Source organism: Pleurodeles waltl, chromosome 11, assembly GCF_031143425.1.
Source record: "Pleurodeles waltl isolate 20211129_DDA chromosome 11, aPleWal1.hap1.20221129, whole genome shotgun sequence".
In the NCBI taxonomy this organism is placed as follows: domain Eukaryota; kingdom Metazoa; phylum Chordata; class Amphibia; order Caudata; family Salamandridae; genus Pleurodeles; species Pleurodeles waltl.
The window spans coordinates 713,238,024-713,251,561 of NC_090450.1; the positions used below are offsets into that span (position 1 = coordinate 713,238,024).

General features: G+C 41.8%; 1 protein-coding gene across 2 annotated transcripts in view; it reads left to right on the plus strand.

Moving 5' to 3' along the window:
- The window catches only part of GGCX (gamma-glutamyl carboxylase), a 208,425-nt gene that overhangs the window by 121,027 nt on the left and 73,860 nt on the right, over window positions 1-13,538 (plus strand). For both annotated transcript variants that reach the window (XM_069214370.1, XM_069214371.1), the window contains exon 13: window positions 9,253-9,400. In XM_069214370.1, coding sequence (XP_069070471.1) covers window positions 9,253-9,400 — 148 coding nt within the window. The remainder of the gene's footprint in view (window positions 1-9,252; window positions 9,401-13,538) is intronic.

A 13,538-nucleotide genomic window follows, 5' to 3' on the forward strand; every position in this document is an offset into this window, starting at 1 on the left:
TGGAACAGAGCAAATATTACGCAGATATGGATATTTCAACTACCAACTCCTTTAATAACTATAACAACAGATGCCTCACATATGGGATGGGAAGCCCACATGAGCTCACTCAAGGTCAGAGGACTTTGGAAGGCGGAGGAGGCAGAGCAGCACATCAACATCCTAGAATTGAAAACAGTGTTCCTAGCTTTAAAAGCATTTCAGAGGCAGTTATCAGGTCAATCTGTGCTCATACAAACAAATGACACTACAACAATGTTCTACATCAGCAAACAAGGAGGAACCCAATCCCCACAGTTACCAAGTCTAGCTCAGGAACTGTGGAACTGGGCCGTTCATATATCTTCAACAGCAATACATCTGTAGGGACGGACAATGTGGAGGCAGACAAACTCAGTAGACAAGCGTCCTGCTCACACGAATGTGAGCTGAATCACAAAGTGCTCAAAAGCATCTTTCAGAATTGAGGAATGCCAAACATAAACCTATTTGCAACACAAGTAAGAAACTTTGTTTCCTGTTTGCAACACAAGAGAACGCAAAATGCCAAAGCTTAGCATCCAGACAGCATCACCACCAATCCCTGGGAAATGCAATGTTGATAAATGTTCTCACGCTTTTTCCCAATACCACTCTTGCACAGGCTTATCAACAAATGCAAGAGGATGAGGCTGATATTAATTGCACCACAATGGACAAGGCAACCCTGTTTTTCAGAATTAATCCAGTTGGCATGGGGAAGGTTTCAAAGGTTACCAAATGAACAAGATATGTTATCCATGGACAGGGGAAGGGTCCTACATCCAGAACCAGAAGGCCTAAGCTCAGCAGCCTGGCTTCTGAAGACATAGATTTCAGACACCTAAAGTTATCTGAAAAGATTATGACTGTACTTAGTGAAGCAAGAAGCCCTACAACACAAAGATGTTATTCTTTAAAATGGAAGCGATATTCCTTATGGGTCTTAAAAGGGGCTTTCTAAGGAAACACGCTAAGGAATCATCAGTATTACGCTACTTAACACACCTAATGGATGGTAAGTTAACTTATAGTTTGTTACGGGTTCATCTAGTGGCAATAGTAGCTTACACAAGAGGTACTTTAGGAAGAAGTTTCTTCACTGCACCAGTAATAAAACACTTCTTAGAAGGGGTAAAAAGAATAGCACCCCCAAGGAAGGTAGCTGCACCCACATGGAACCTTAACCTGGTATTAGCACAGTTGATGATCCCACCATAGGAACCATTACATAGCATTTCAAATAAAATGCTCACATTAAAGACTATCTTTTTGGTGGCCATAACATTGCGTTGGAGAGTGAGCGAAATACAACCTCTTACAATACAAGAGCCATATATGCCAATTCATGAAGACAGAATTGTTATGAGGACAGATCTGCAAAGGTAGTTTCACATTTCCATATGAATCAAGCTGTTCAAGTACCAAGTTTTTCCCAAAACCTGAAGGATTAAGCAGAAAGAGCGTTGCATACTTTGGACAGTAGTAGAGCAATAATGTACTATATGGAGAGAGCAAAAGCATTTAGGAAATCAAAATAACTATTTGTCTCATTTGCAGAAAACATAATGGGAAACCCAGTTACTAAGGGTACGTACAGTGGTTGGATGGATGAGACAATATGTGTCATACAATGGCAGGAGAAAGATTGGATACAAAACGAAAGGCACACTCAAAAAGGAAAAAGGGGGCAACCATTGCCTTTCTATCAAACAAGCCATTACAAGAGATTTGTATGGTAGCTACATTGGCATCCACTCACACCTTTACAAAGCATTACTGCATAGACATCCAAATGAGCAAGAAAGCTTAGATGGGTCGGAAGGTACTAAAACATGTATTCTCACATTCTATTCCATCTTCAATCCATCCTCCACAAGAGAACCATACTGCTACGTAATCTGTGCACAGCATGTGAATCCAGAAAAGAAAGATTCACACTGCAAAACAAAGTTTCTTATCTGTAGTTGGAGTTTTGCAGCTTGAAGAATTTTCTGGATTCACAAGGGACCCACCCACCTCCACAAGGAAGATGGAAGAAGAAAAAAAAAAGAAAGAAAAGGGGGACAAAAAAAAATATATGAAGATGACCAAAGGTGGGAGCTTCAGGAGGAAGCATGACGACGTCACTGGGGACACCAACTAGAGGTACCATCGACGCCCATCAACAAACAAAAAGACAAAGAAAAGAAGGCCTACAAAATACAGGAGAATTCCAGGCCCAACCATTAGATGGCAGAATAATGCACAGCATGTGAATCCAGAAAATTCTTCAAGCTGCAAAACTACACCTACAGGTAAAAAACTTTACATTCATTCTCAAAGTGACCATGTCCCTATGAAATTGGAGAAAATGTTTCTTTTATGATGAAACCCTGGATCTTACCTACTCTCCATGCTAATGGATCTGTCAGCAGCAGTGTGACTTTTTAGGTAATGTACTTTAGTTCTGCTCTGTGGATTGTCTTGAAAAGACTTCTTGTCAACTGTGCCCATGCAGTGGTGGAAGAGCCCTATAAAAGCATTGGAGAAACTCTTTGATCTCTCTGTTAATCCATAGAAATGGTCCAGAAGGGGTTTGCCTAAAGCCAGTAATCATTGCAACCTGTGTTTCGATGGAAGCATGTCTCAGGCTTGATTGCATCAACTGCAGCAAGTATGGTAGGACCTGTATGGTAGGACCTGGTGTGGTAAAGCTCATAGTGGATGCAGACGTGAACTATAACCCCAAACACAGAACCATTTCCACTTAGTTCCCTAAATCATGTTTTTTCCAATGCTGTGGCTTGTCACAGTATCTTCCTTTAGTCTTCTGAAATATCTACATGAAAACATGAATCTGGTTTAGGTGATGAGACAGAATAGCTAGGGATAACCTCAGCTGGATTTGTGGTACCTCAGAGACGAGAAGGATGTCTGTGCAGTAATAGACTGGGGCTATTAGGCCCAGACTGCGTAGTTCATTTCTCTTCTTGCTCAACACTCTCCCATGAGGGAAAGAGGAGGAGATGCTTTGACTATGGTATCAAAAATGCATTCCCCCATGATTCAGGCAATGTGTGTCAGCCGGCCTAAAGTCAGTATTTGCTGTTGTCATTGGTGTCAAACAGCTCCAGGATCAGCTTGAGCTTTAGTTCAGCTCCCACTCATGACACTCTAGCAAAGTGCACTGACAGTGTCTGTCCAGTCATTCTTAAATTTTTGCAGGTGCTCTGCTGTCAGTGAAACCTCATGGTGAATGGGCTAGTCCCACAGCATCTAGGTTTCTGTCCATGGGATTTGTGACTTTGTCCCTCCCTGTTTGCTTACATAAAATGTAGAGGTAGTGGCATCTGCATTAATACAGAGGAGCCTTTAATCATGCGCTGGAAAGAATACAATTCCTGTGTGACAGCTATCAGCTCAACAAGTTTAAGTGAAATGTTGTTACTTCTCGCATCCACTTGCTGATGGTAGCTAGCTCCAGTGGATGAGCCCACTAGCATTTCATGGAGCCATTGGCAGTCATTACAAGCGTGCCTTCACCTAGTCTAAATGTTTATCTTTCAACAAGTTCACTAGGGTAGCGCTGACTACATCTGTGATATGACTCTCACCTGGTCATGAATGAAGTTGTACTCTGGGCCATTGGACGTCGAGTTCCTCTGTAAGCTGCATTATGCACAGGCGGCATAGGGTTAGAGGGCTGCATGATGATATTGTCCCTAGTAAGGAGTTTAAGAGATTTACTAGACTGTGTGTTTTCTCTGTAGTTTCTGGGTTACATCATGGTGTTGTTTCCAGATGAACGGTATCATGCAACTTCTTTTCCATTTGAATTATGCTCAAAGGGGAATCTCATAGCAGCCGTCTGAGAGCCTTAACTGGATACACTAGTACCAAGGATTTAGGGAAATCATCTCAGGTGTAATGAGAATAGCAAAGTTGCCTAGTGGGCTATGTGGTTCCCACTTGCAAAGTGTAATCAGTAAAAATAGAATGCCAGTTGTTTGAACGCAAGACTGTTCCTGGAATGCCACTCTCCACACTTCCATTAGCTATCCGATAATTGACCTATAAAAGAAGAGAAAGAATAGCCTGCCCTCCTCTTTCTGTCACTGGGGAAACAAGTACTGGATTCATAATTGTCCGTACATCCATCATTAAAATAATTTTTTGTGGAATTACACACAACTAGGTTTGATTAGAATTAAAGGCACTACTATTAACTATACCTGCATCAAGACCAACAAATACCAGTCATTCCCCTCAGTCTCTTTCTCCAAGTCAGATGTCTAATGCAAGACAGAGGGAACAGATACTATCCAGTGGTGAGGCGATATGATTTTAGTGTCATTCCCTGAATAGAAGGGAAATACGGGCAACTTCACAAGAAGATCTTGAGTTCTGTATAAGGTGACTAATTCTAAAGTTGTTGATTTTATTATTCCTAATATGAAAATACTGTGAATTAATTGTAAAATGTGTTTCTTATTTAAATAATCAGAGGAACAGGATGCTGGAAACATTGAAGCTATAAAAAGGAAGTCTATGGCTTGTCTCTGGATTTAATTTAAATGTTTTTAGATCATGGGAATGCCCTTTGTCAAAACTAAGATTGACAGTCAACTGAGAACATGGAACTGTAGGAAACTGGACTTCTTTTCAGAAGCCTCCTTTTAGAAGTACTAGATGCTGGTTTTCGACTCTGACAGTGCCAGTGCTCTTTCCTTAAAACAAGGTATGTCTGATTGTTACAATTGGCACCGGAATTTAGCACCCCTATAAGTCCCTTGTAGGTGGTACCCCTAGTACTAGGGCATGGGTACTAAAGAGGGTCCCTAAGGGCTGCAGCATAACTTATGCCACCCTAAGCGACCCACATACAAATTGCACACAGCCTGCCATCGCAGACTGCGTGTCAGGGTGCAAGCAGTGAGTGAAAACACAACATGGTACACACATTGTGTGTCATGCCAAAGTCACTGTATGCATTATATATTTATGTCACCCCTAGAGCAGACATTAAGAGCCCTAAGGCAGGGTGCATTATAATACATGTGAGGACATAAATGCATGAGCAGATATGCCCCTGTGAGGTCTAGTTCCAATCCTAGACATTGCAAGTAACTGGGCAGCCATCTTAAAGCATGTACCAGACACAGGTCAGCACGAGGGACCCAGCTACATGATGGCTGTGTGGAAAATAGTGGTGTATGGTATCAAACACCTCATCTTAATAAATCCATACTGATGCCAGTATTAGATTTATTATTGCATGCACCCAGAGGGCACCATATAGGTGCCCCCTGAAACCTACCAGTCCTCTTTTATGCTGACTGACTGGTTTTGACCATTATGCCACACACAGGCGAGTTTCTGACCCCTGGAGGTGAGAGCCTCTGCTCTCCGAGGTCAAAAACAGTGTCTCCTCTGGCAGGAGGTGTTATCACCTCTGCCAACAGGATGACTAGTAAATCTGAATACCAAGGCAAGGGACTTCAAAGTCTCTGCCGCCTTTGGTATGCGACCTCCGCTTCCTCCAGACCTAGGAGAAGCAACCTCCTGCCCTGAGGCCAATTTGGCACAAGGACTGTTTGGGAAATTGGCTATGCAGAGGCGTATTGTACTGCCAGGCAGGACACACCATCCTGCAGCTGTTCTGCCTGGTTGAATTGGGCCAATGGTGCCAGTGAGGTCCCCAGACTATCCAGAGCTTACCTTGGGCTTGCCAATTGTGGACTTCCTGACACCGCCTGCAACCTCTTTGTGCAGGCCCCCTCTACCACGAGTGCCCCGGTGACAGGAACCCGATGCCTGAGGACATCTCTGCACAGGACCGCCGTGGCCTAAGGAAAAGAGGACCATAGTTATTCCTGTGTCCCTGAGCATCGTGACACCTGAGCCCCCATGTGGGTTCCTCCAGACTGGCCCCTCAGTCCCTGTTTGCAGCCTCTATCTAACTGGACCGCCCTCAAGTGAGTGAAAGGGACACCCGATGCCATAACACACCTCTGCACCTGAGTGCCCTGGAGGCCCCCCAAGGTGACCTTTTGGTGGACCTTGCCCCATACTCAAAGTGGAGAAAAACAGTCCTGTAAGTTGTTGCTAAGTATGCAGTGTCTGTTTCTTTCCCATTGGATAACATTAGGGCACCGAGGCTGAAAAGCATCTCTGCACCCAGACACCTCAGTGCGTTCCGAAGTGAGCTGTTGGTGCTGGACCTTGCCCATATTTACCTTAACTCCAGAACAGCAGTCCTGTAAGTCGTTGTTAAGTGCCTGAATGAAGTCTTTACCCCATAGGCTAACATTACCGCTCCAGAAATTGCACTGTCAACTTTTGAAACGTATAAAAATTCATATCTCTAAAAGTACTTATCTGATTCTGATGATCTTGGTATCTAAATTCATATAAAAATGAGCGTTATTTTTAGGGTCGGGCGCGTGCAAGCGCTCAGACCATGTTGTAAACTCTATGTGGGCTTCTAACCACACCCATGTCACGCCCGTCACTTTCATTAGTTTGTGGGCTTGCCTTTCATAAATCGATTGATTCAATTTGTGAAAGGCATGCATACGTCATGCCTTTTCCGGTGTTTAGCCCTCCTCGGGTGCACCAGTAAACTACTGAAAACATACAAGGCTACATGTTTTCAGCTGGTTTCTGGACTACTTTATTTTTTCATTTCCTGCGCAGCGCGATCTGGCTGGGCAGAAGTCGAGCGCTTCGCATGACATCCACCCTGTTACGTGGATATTTGCACTTTTGCAGTAACATGGATAATTGCGCTTTTGCCGATAAGTTTCACTGCAAGCGAACTTCTGTTTCCTTTTCTGTGTTTCCTTCACACAAATGGCGGCCGTCGGCTCGCATATGTATAACCGTTTTATCTTTCATTATCGGTTTATGTGGCAAGAAAAGTCCGGTTAAGAGTTTACAATGCTAATAGCTCTAAGGCGAGACCTGTTGCATTGCAAATGCTTGTTCTAAATTGGCGTTGGATTTCTTTATTGAGTGTGTCTTGCTTACTGGTTCTGTGTGTGCAATAAATGCTTAACACTGTCCTCTAATAAGCCTAACTGTTCTCCCACTCTACAGCAAAATAGAGCTTTTAGGGTTATTTTAACCCCTGTCAGCCATGAGAGTTGCCCCAGGCTATCTGCATAGTGTCACCTTACACTGGTAAACTACATAGATAGCCAGCTTCCTACAGGAACCTTCAGAGCTCTGCTCTTTCTCAAGAAATATTGCCTGGTTGTCAGCCTGTTTTGTCTTAAATCTTCATCACCCACAGCCACAGGAGCTAAGCAATTTCTGTCCTTTTGTAGCTGGGTGATTAAGCCCTGAGCGTTCCTGATGACTGACCCATCTTCAAGATCTCTCATCAGACCCTGTGCCTCGTGTAGCCAAGATGACCTAGACAGTTAGCTCCTCATAGTCCCATAATCCGTGCAGGGTCACTTAAGCATGTGATGCAGACCTTTCTAAACAGGTGGTCCCTAACCCTCAACAACAAGAAATTTGTCCTAAAATTCTGTTCATTTCAAGAGCAGGGAGAGAGACTTGCAGTGCCAAAAGATGAACTCACAAAACATCACATTATGGCCCAAAAAATACTAAGTCCTCCTAAGAATGATTTCCTTATACATTCTCTTTCTAGATAGAATGTCAACTGCAGATGTAATCTCTTCAGCATCAACTGGATCAAGACATCAGAAATAGTCAAATCTTGTAATATCCTAATCAAAGCAGTAATTGATTTGGTGGCAACATATTCATTACCATTTCATGATTCAGACCTTTGTGATTCATCCTCTGTCCCATCTCACCAAGCATATCTCTGTCGAACAGAGGGGTGTACATCTTCAGAACCTGACTACATCGGACTCTTACCCCCATAAAAGTAGAGTTGGTTTGATGTGCACAACCAGGTTCTGCCCATCAAACCAACATCTTTAACTGTAACACTTGCCTCCTTGTAATTTGGATTGAAGAGGCATCGTAGTAAGAACCAGAGTTTAATCACCAATTGCAAACGAAAGGCTGTTTGTCACTGGCACACTCAATGGGAGACTGCATCCTAAATCTAATTTTCTTGAGCTGTTGACATATTTGTTGCAACTAGCTAACTCAGGACTTTAGGTAGTGCATCTTTCAGCAACATAAAGATAATACTGCCCTTACTACTGATACCACTGTTTTCATGGCACATCTGCAATGAGTACATGAGTGTTTTATTCAGAACATTTTGTTTTTAGTGCAGAGACCTCTGATTCCATGGGAGCCCAAGCTAGTTTTGCAACAATCATGTTTTTCAAACACTACCATGCTGCCAGAATCAGTACGTAGACGTCTAGAGATGCATCAGATTTAATTACATCATATAAAGGATGTTTTATTTGGGGGGTTAGCTATTTGTGGCCTCTGTAAGGAAGGTATTGGCAAGTGACATTCATCTTGCATTAATATGATCACATTAAGGCCACTCACCCTCTTGGGAGAAGGATGTACTACACTTTGTAAAAGAAGTATCTCAACACTGGCAGACTTGTTTCCAGGAGTCGTCTGTAGACATTTGAAAGAACTTGCCCACATTCACTGAATTGTATTGCTTGGACATAAATATGAGTACTGAAGCCCAAGTGGAACAAGCAATGCTTAGTAATGTCCTTCAGTAAGGCACGCCTCTTTTTCAATTTCCCAGACGTTGTCTGTGTTGATATTACTTCTTCCAACTCATGACTAAAGCATGATAATTTACAAAAGATCAATTGCTAGAGATGAAAGATTACTTACCTGTAACTACAGTCCTCCAGCTTTGGTATTTTTAATTGATACTCCACATCCCCATCGCCCCATCTCACCTTTATTCAGAGGTACACCAATTATACCTTACATAATGTTGTCATGAAGTCCAAGCTACGGTCGTCTCACCGAGAAGCTGTGACCTGAGCACATTCACTTCCTTAGAGCTTCAACAGTTTACAATGCGGTGATTGTGCCAATAAATGAACATCACTTTATTGCTACTACTACTGTATTACCATGCATACTTGTTTACACTGCTTACTAATGACTGGTAATATATTCAATATATTTTATATATCCCTCTATATCTGTGCTGCACTACTAGAGGCAGATGCGTAGTTGTCCCCATTTTGGAACAATGTCCCGTGTGATTCATCCTCTGCTGTGCATCTTCCTCTTGTCTTTTATACTTCTTGTCTAACTTTTCATCACTTGTCCTTACAGCTGCCTGCTGGGGAGTACCACAAGGTTTTCACAGTGTCCCAGTACCCTTCTTGCTACATGTACACCTATGTAAACACAACGGCAGTGGTGCTGGAGCAGAATCTCACCAAACTCCAGGAACTGAAGGAGAAGGTGCAAAATGGGACTGGTGAGAGAGCAACTGCTTGCGGATGCTGAAAGTTTCTTGTAACAGTAGTATTACAATTTTAGTTTTTGTTACCGACTTTCAAGATGGCATGAGTGTGCAGTGCTTATGAGACCGTCCATTAGACACTGTATTCAACCTTCTCACTTATCATAGTAGATTTGAGAATTCAAACCAACAAGGGCAACCCACAATCATCTCTCGAAATAATTGCATATACTACAAAAAAAAAGGTTCAGTAGAAATCCACATAGTGACATAATTTGTCACCCTCAAACTGCAATCATTCTTACTTTGAAGAAGCCTTCTCACTACTTTCTTGAAATTTGTTGTCCTCACTCCTTCCTTGATAGTCCTCTTACTCAATCCCCAGTCTCTGAAGGATGCTTTTGAATGAAATTCTATTTCCTTCTGTGGTGTGTGTTGGAACCACTCAACGTCTAAGAATGCCTCCTAGGGGTTCCACCCTTTTTTATTTTTTTCAAAGTGTTTCTTCCCTCATTCTTTATCTCCGCAACCAGGCTTACTCTTTTTTCAGGTATTTTTCCTTGCATGATTAGCCTGCCTGACGGGCACTATTAAGGATGTTGGAATTTATCAAAAGAGTCTCTGTAGGAAACTAAGGGGCAGAGATTACATTTGTCTCAGAATTTAAACAGAAGAAATTGGCAAAGGCAGAGAATTGAATTCTGATTGGTACAGCTTATATATAAAGGCTCAAGAGGTTACTGGGTCTAATCCTTTCAGGCGCGCCATACTCTAAAGCTCTTAGGGCCAGATGTAGCAAGCAGTTTTGCCCATTCTGTGTCTATGGGAAAATGTGTTTGTACATATGGCCCATAGTTACCATCTCCTTCAGTTTATGACAAGCTGGTCGACGTCTTCTGTTACCATGTGTATATCTCGTAGTTGAGGGGAATAGGTGAATAGGGTATTGATTTCTAGGTTCTCGCCATCACTCACTTCTCTTCACTCGAGCATCAAGGTCAAATTTGCATGCTCGTCAAGCCACAAGTCCTGAAAAACGTTTAGGACCTGATCATCATCTCCTAAATCTCCAGAGGCTTGATTTGAGGATAGCATCCATATTCATTTTAGGATTCTTTTCTAATGTTTCTCCTACCAAACACCACTGTGGATACTTAAAAGGCTGTTCACTGTGCTTCTGATGATCTGCCTTACCAAACCATGAGTGGCCTCCTTGTCTGCCACCTTCTTTACCACTGAGGAATACGTTTCCCACTCCTTACAAATGCTCTATCAGGACCTCAGTATCCAATGGGTCTCCCGAGTGACACCCAAAAAAAGACCTCAGGATGAGTGTACTACAGAATGTAACAAACATTCTGAACAATAAAGCTGCTGTACAAACTCCTGAGAATAACAGAGTTGTGAGGGTGCCATACAATACCAGATAGGGATTCCGCCTCAGACTGGATTGATTTTTCTCCTCAATCTCAAGACTTAAATCCATCTTGTGAATTTCCTATGGATGACGTATGATTTATTGTTTGGTGCTCTATGATACCATCTAAATAAAGCAACAGTTCAGAACATCTTGTTCTTAGTGTCATAATATTACCACTCTTCTACCAAGAGAAGGCCATATTCCACTCCTACTTACTTCTTCAAAGAAACATTGGGCTCAGTCATCTAAGTGTCCTCACTCCTCGCTGAGAGGTTCACAACTGTTTGAATGCAGCCGCCAGTCTTATAGCCCTGTGAGAATGTCCAGAAATAAGACACATTATGTAGTCTTTCTTATTCATTCTCCACTCTTAAGTTTAAACTCCAGTACTACCCACTTAGGCTGCCCAACGGAAAAGCCAATTTTGTTCTTTTTCAGCAGTTTTTTTCTCTGCATTGTGTGTCCCTGGTTCAACTGTTCTATGAATGTCCACTTCAAATTCATGGCTGTATATCCTGACGTGATATAGTGGTGGCCCATTTTGGTAGTAGTGGTGGCTCATTTTGGTTGTAATACTAGCACACTGTACAATACTCTGGTGCTACACAATCCATATCCAAACTTTACGCATTGTCTTCCCTATGTACGTCTTCCCTATGTACGTCATACTTGGGCAAATAATCATGTAGATGACTGTGCTAGAGTCACATTTGGTATGTACCCTCTGTTGCCATCTCTTTGGTAAACCTAGATCAAGCCTTTGTGAGATTACATATTCTGCATTTTCCTGGTGGAAGTTCCCACAAGGTATTCGTCCATGTAGAACCCATGGATGGATGAATGCTGGCCGTCCCTTGAATGCACTAGTACATTCCTGATGTTTGGGATGTAGCAATGGAAGAATTACTATCCCCTGTACTCAGTATATGACCAAAAGTTTTTGTGATCACTTTTTCACTTGGATAGACATGGGGGTGATAAGTAGTTACACACATGATCCCATGTTTCCCGTTGTATATCTTCCAACAAGGCACTCCTGTTTTGGTTCTTAGCTCTTTTTTTTACACTTCTCAATGATTTTCCTCGAATATTACCTGGCACTTAGTTTTTAAGCTAGGGTTTAAGCCTGAACCCTATACTTTTTGGAGTCACTGCTGTTTTGCCATAGGTGCAAGAATTGACAATAGGTTGGAGTTCATGGGTGCAGAGGTGGTTTTATTTGATATATTGATGAGATTATACTTGAATATCAGTATTACATTTTGGCAGGGGAAAAACGGTGAATGTACTGACCCAATTAAGACAAATAGGGGGGGGTCATACAAAGGTGTTTCTGGGCCCCGTTTGTCTTATTATTATGTATCAACGAGTTGGAAGCACATTTAGCCACAAATGGTGTAGATCTGCCAAAGGTGGGGGGCCGTCAGATACCGCCTCTCCTTTATGCGAATGATGCGGTTCTTATTGCCCAAATGGCACATGGTCTGCAGAGATAATTGGAATTGTTTACTTCTTTCATGGGGAAATTAGATCTTAAGGTTAACTCCACCAAGTTCTTTACGATTATCATGTGTCATAAAATGACGACGTTGAGGACACACGGTGAAGGTGGTTTTAAACTGTAATGATCTTGGTATTCCTTTTGATACCCCCTAACGTAGGCTCACTTACTTAAAATTAGGAGGAATCAGTTGCAGGGTGCCATGGAAGCAATTTTTCGTTTTTCCTTCAGGTTAGGTGTCAAACAGATAAAAGAATCGCCAATTCTATATAAAAGTAAATGTGTATTGGTTGGGATCTATGGGCTTGGAAGGTGTGAGGCTATACAAAACCTAGTTGTCTCCTAGTAGTATAACATCGCTTTATTAGTCTTATCTTGCATACCCCACCCGCTATAGCCACATTTATTGTACATCAGTAACTTTGTTTGAATTTTTGGGGAGATATGGCTCAGATTACCCCAATAATGTTATGGTTTAGGATCTGGCTAACACCGGAACTTGCGTCTACAAGAACTGTCATGGCAGATTGTTTATTCTTGGTTGAATTATATAAAAGAATGACTTAATAAATTAGGGTTGGGTGATTTGTTTACAAATTCTGCTCTAGTTTCCCCAGCCTTTAGAGAAAGGGCAAAACACTCTTTAGGGAGCATCTCCATGACCTGAGACTGGCAAAAGTGGTGAATATGCAGACAGTGAGGGATTATATTGATCTCGGTCCATCTAATGATGTCGAAGCACTTCTTGTTTTTTTTAAAAGCCTCAGCATAGGTATTATTTAACCAGATTCAGGTTGAATAAAATACATTATTCCGATCTTGGGAACTTAGTCTAAAACGCTCCCAAATTGTCCTTGTGATAATTGCACACCTCGGAGCACTTGTCGCTTTATTCTGTTTTGCCTGTTGTTTGATAACCCACGTGGGAGGTTTTTATTACCATGTCTGCAGACAGCAAATATAAGACATTACAGGAGTGCTTTCACTTGTATTCAAAGGATAGAAACAATATAATTGGTATGGCCATTGTTAATTTTATAAGGAATACATTGTCCATTAGAAGGGGATTTGAGGGTTAATTATAGATTTGTTTGGTGGCAAAATGTAATGAATTGGAGATGATGAAATGTTCTTTTTAAATTTGTGATTTATATTTTAATAGTTATTTTTATGTTGTTTGGTATCTGTGCTTTAAAATTATGTGTAGTTGTTTTATTTGTTGCCTTTATGGT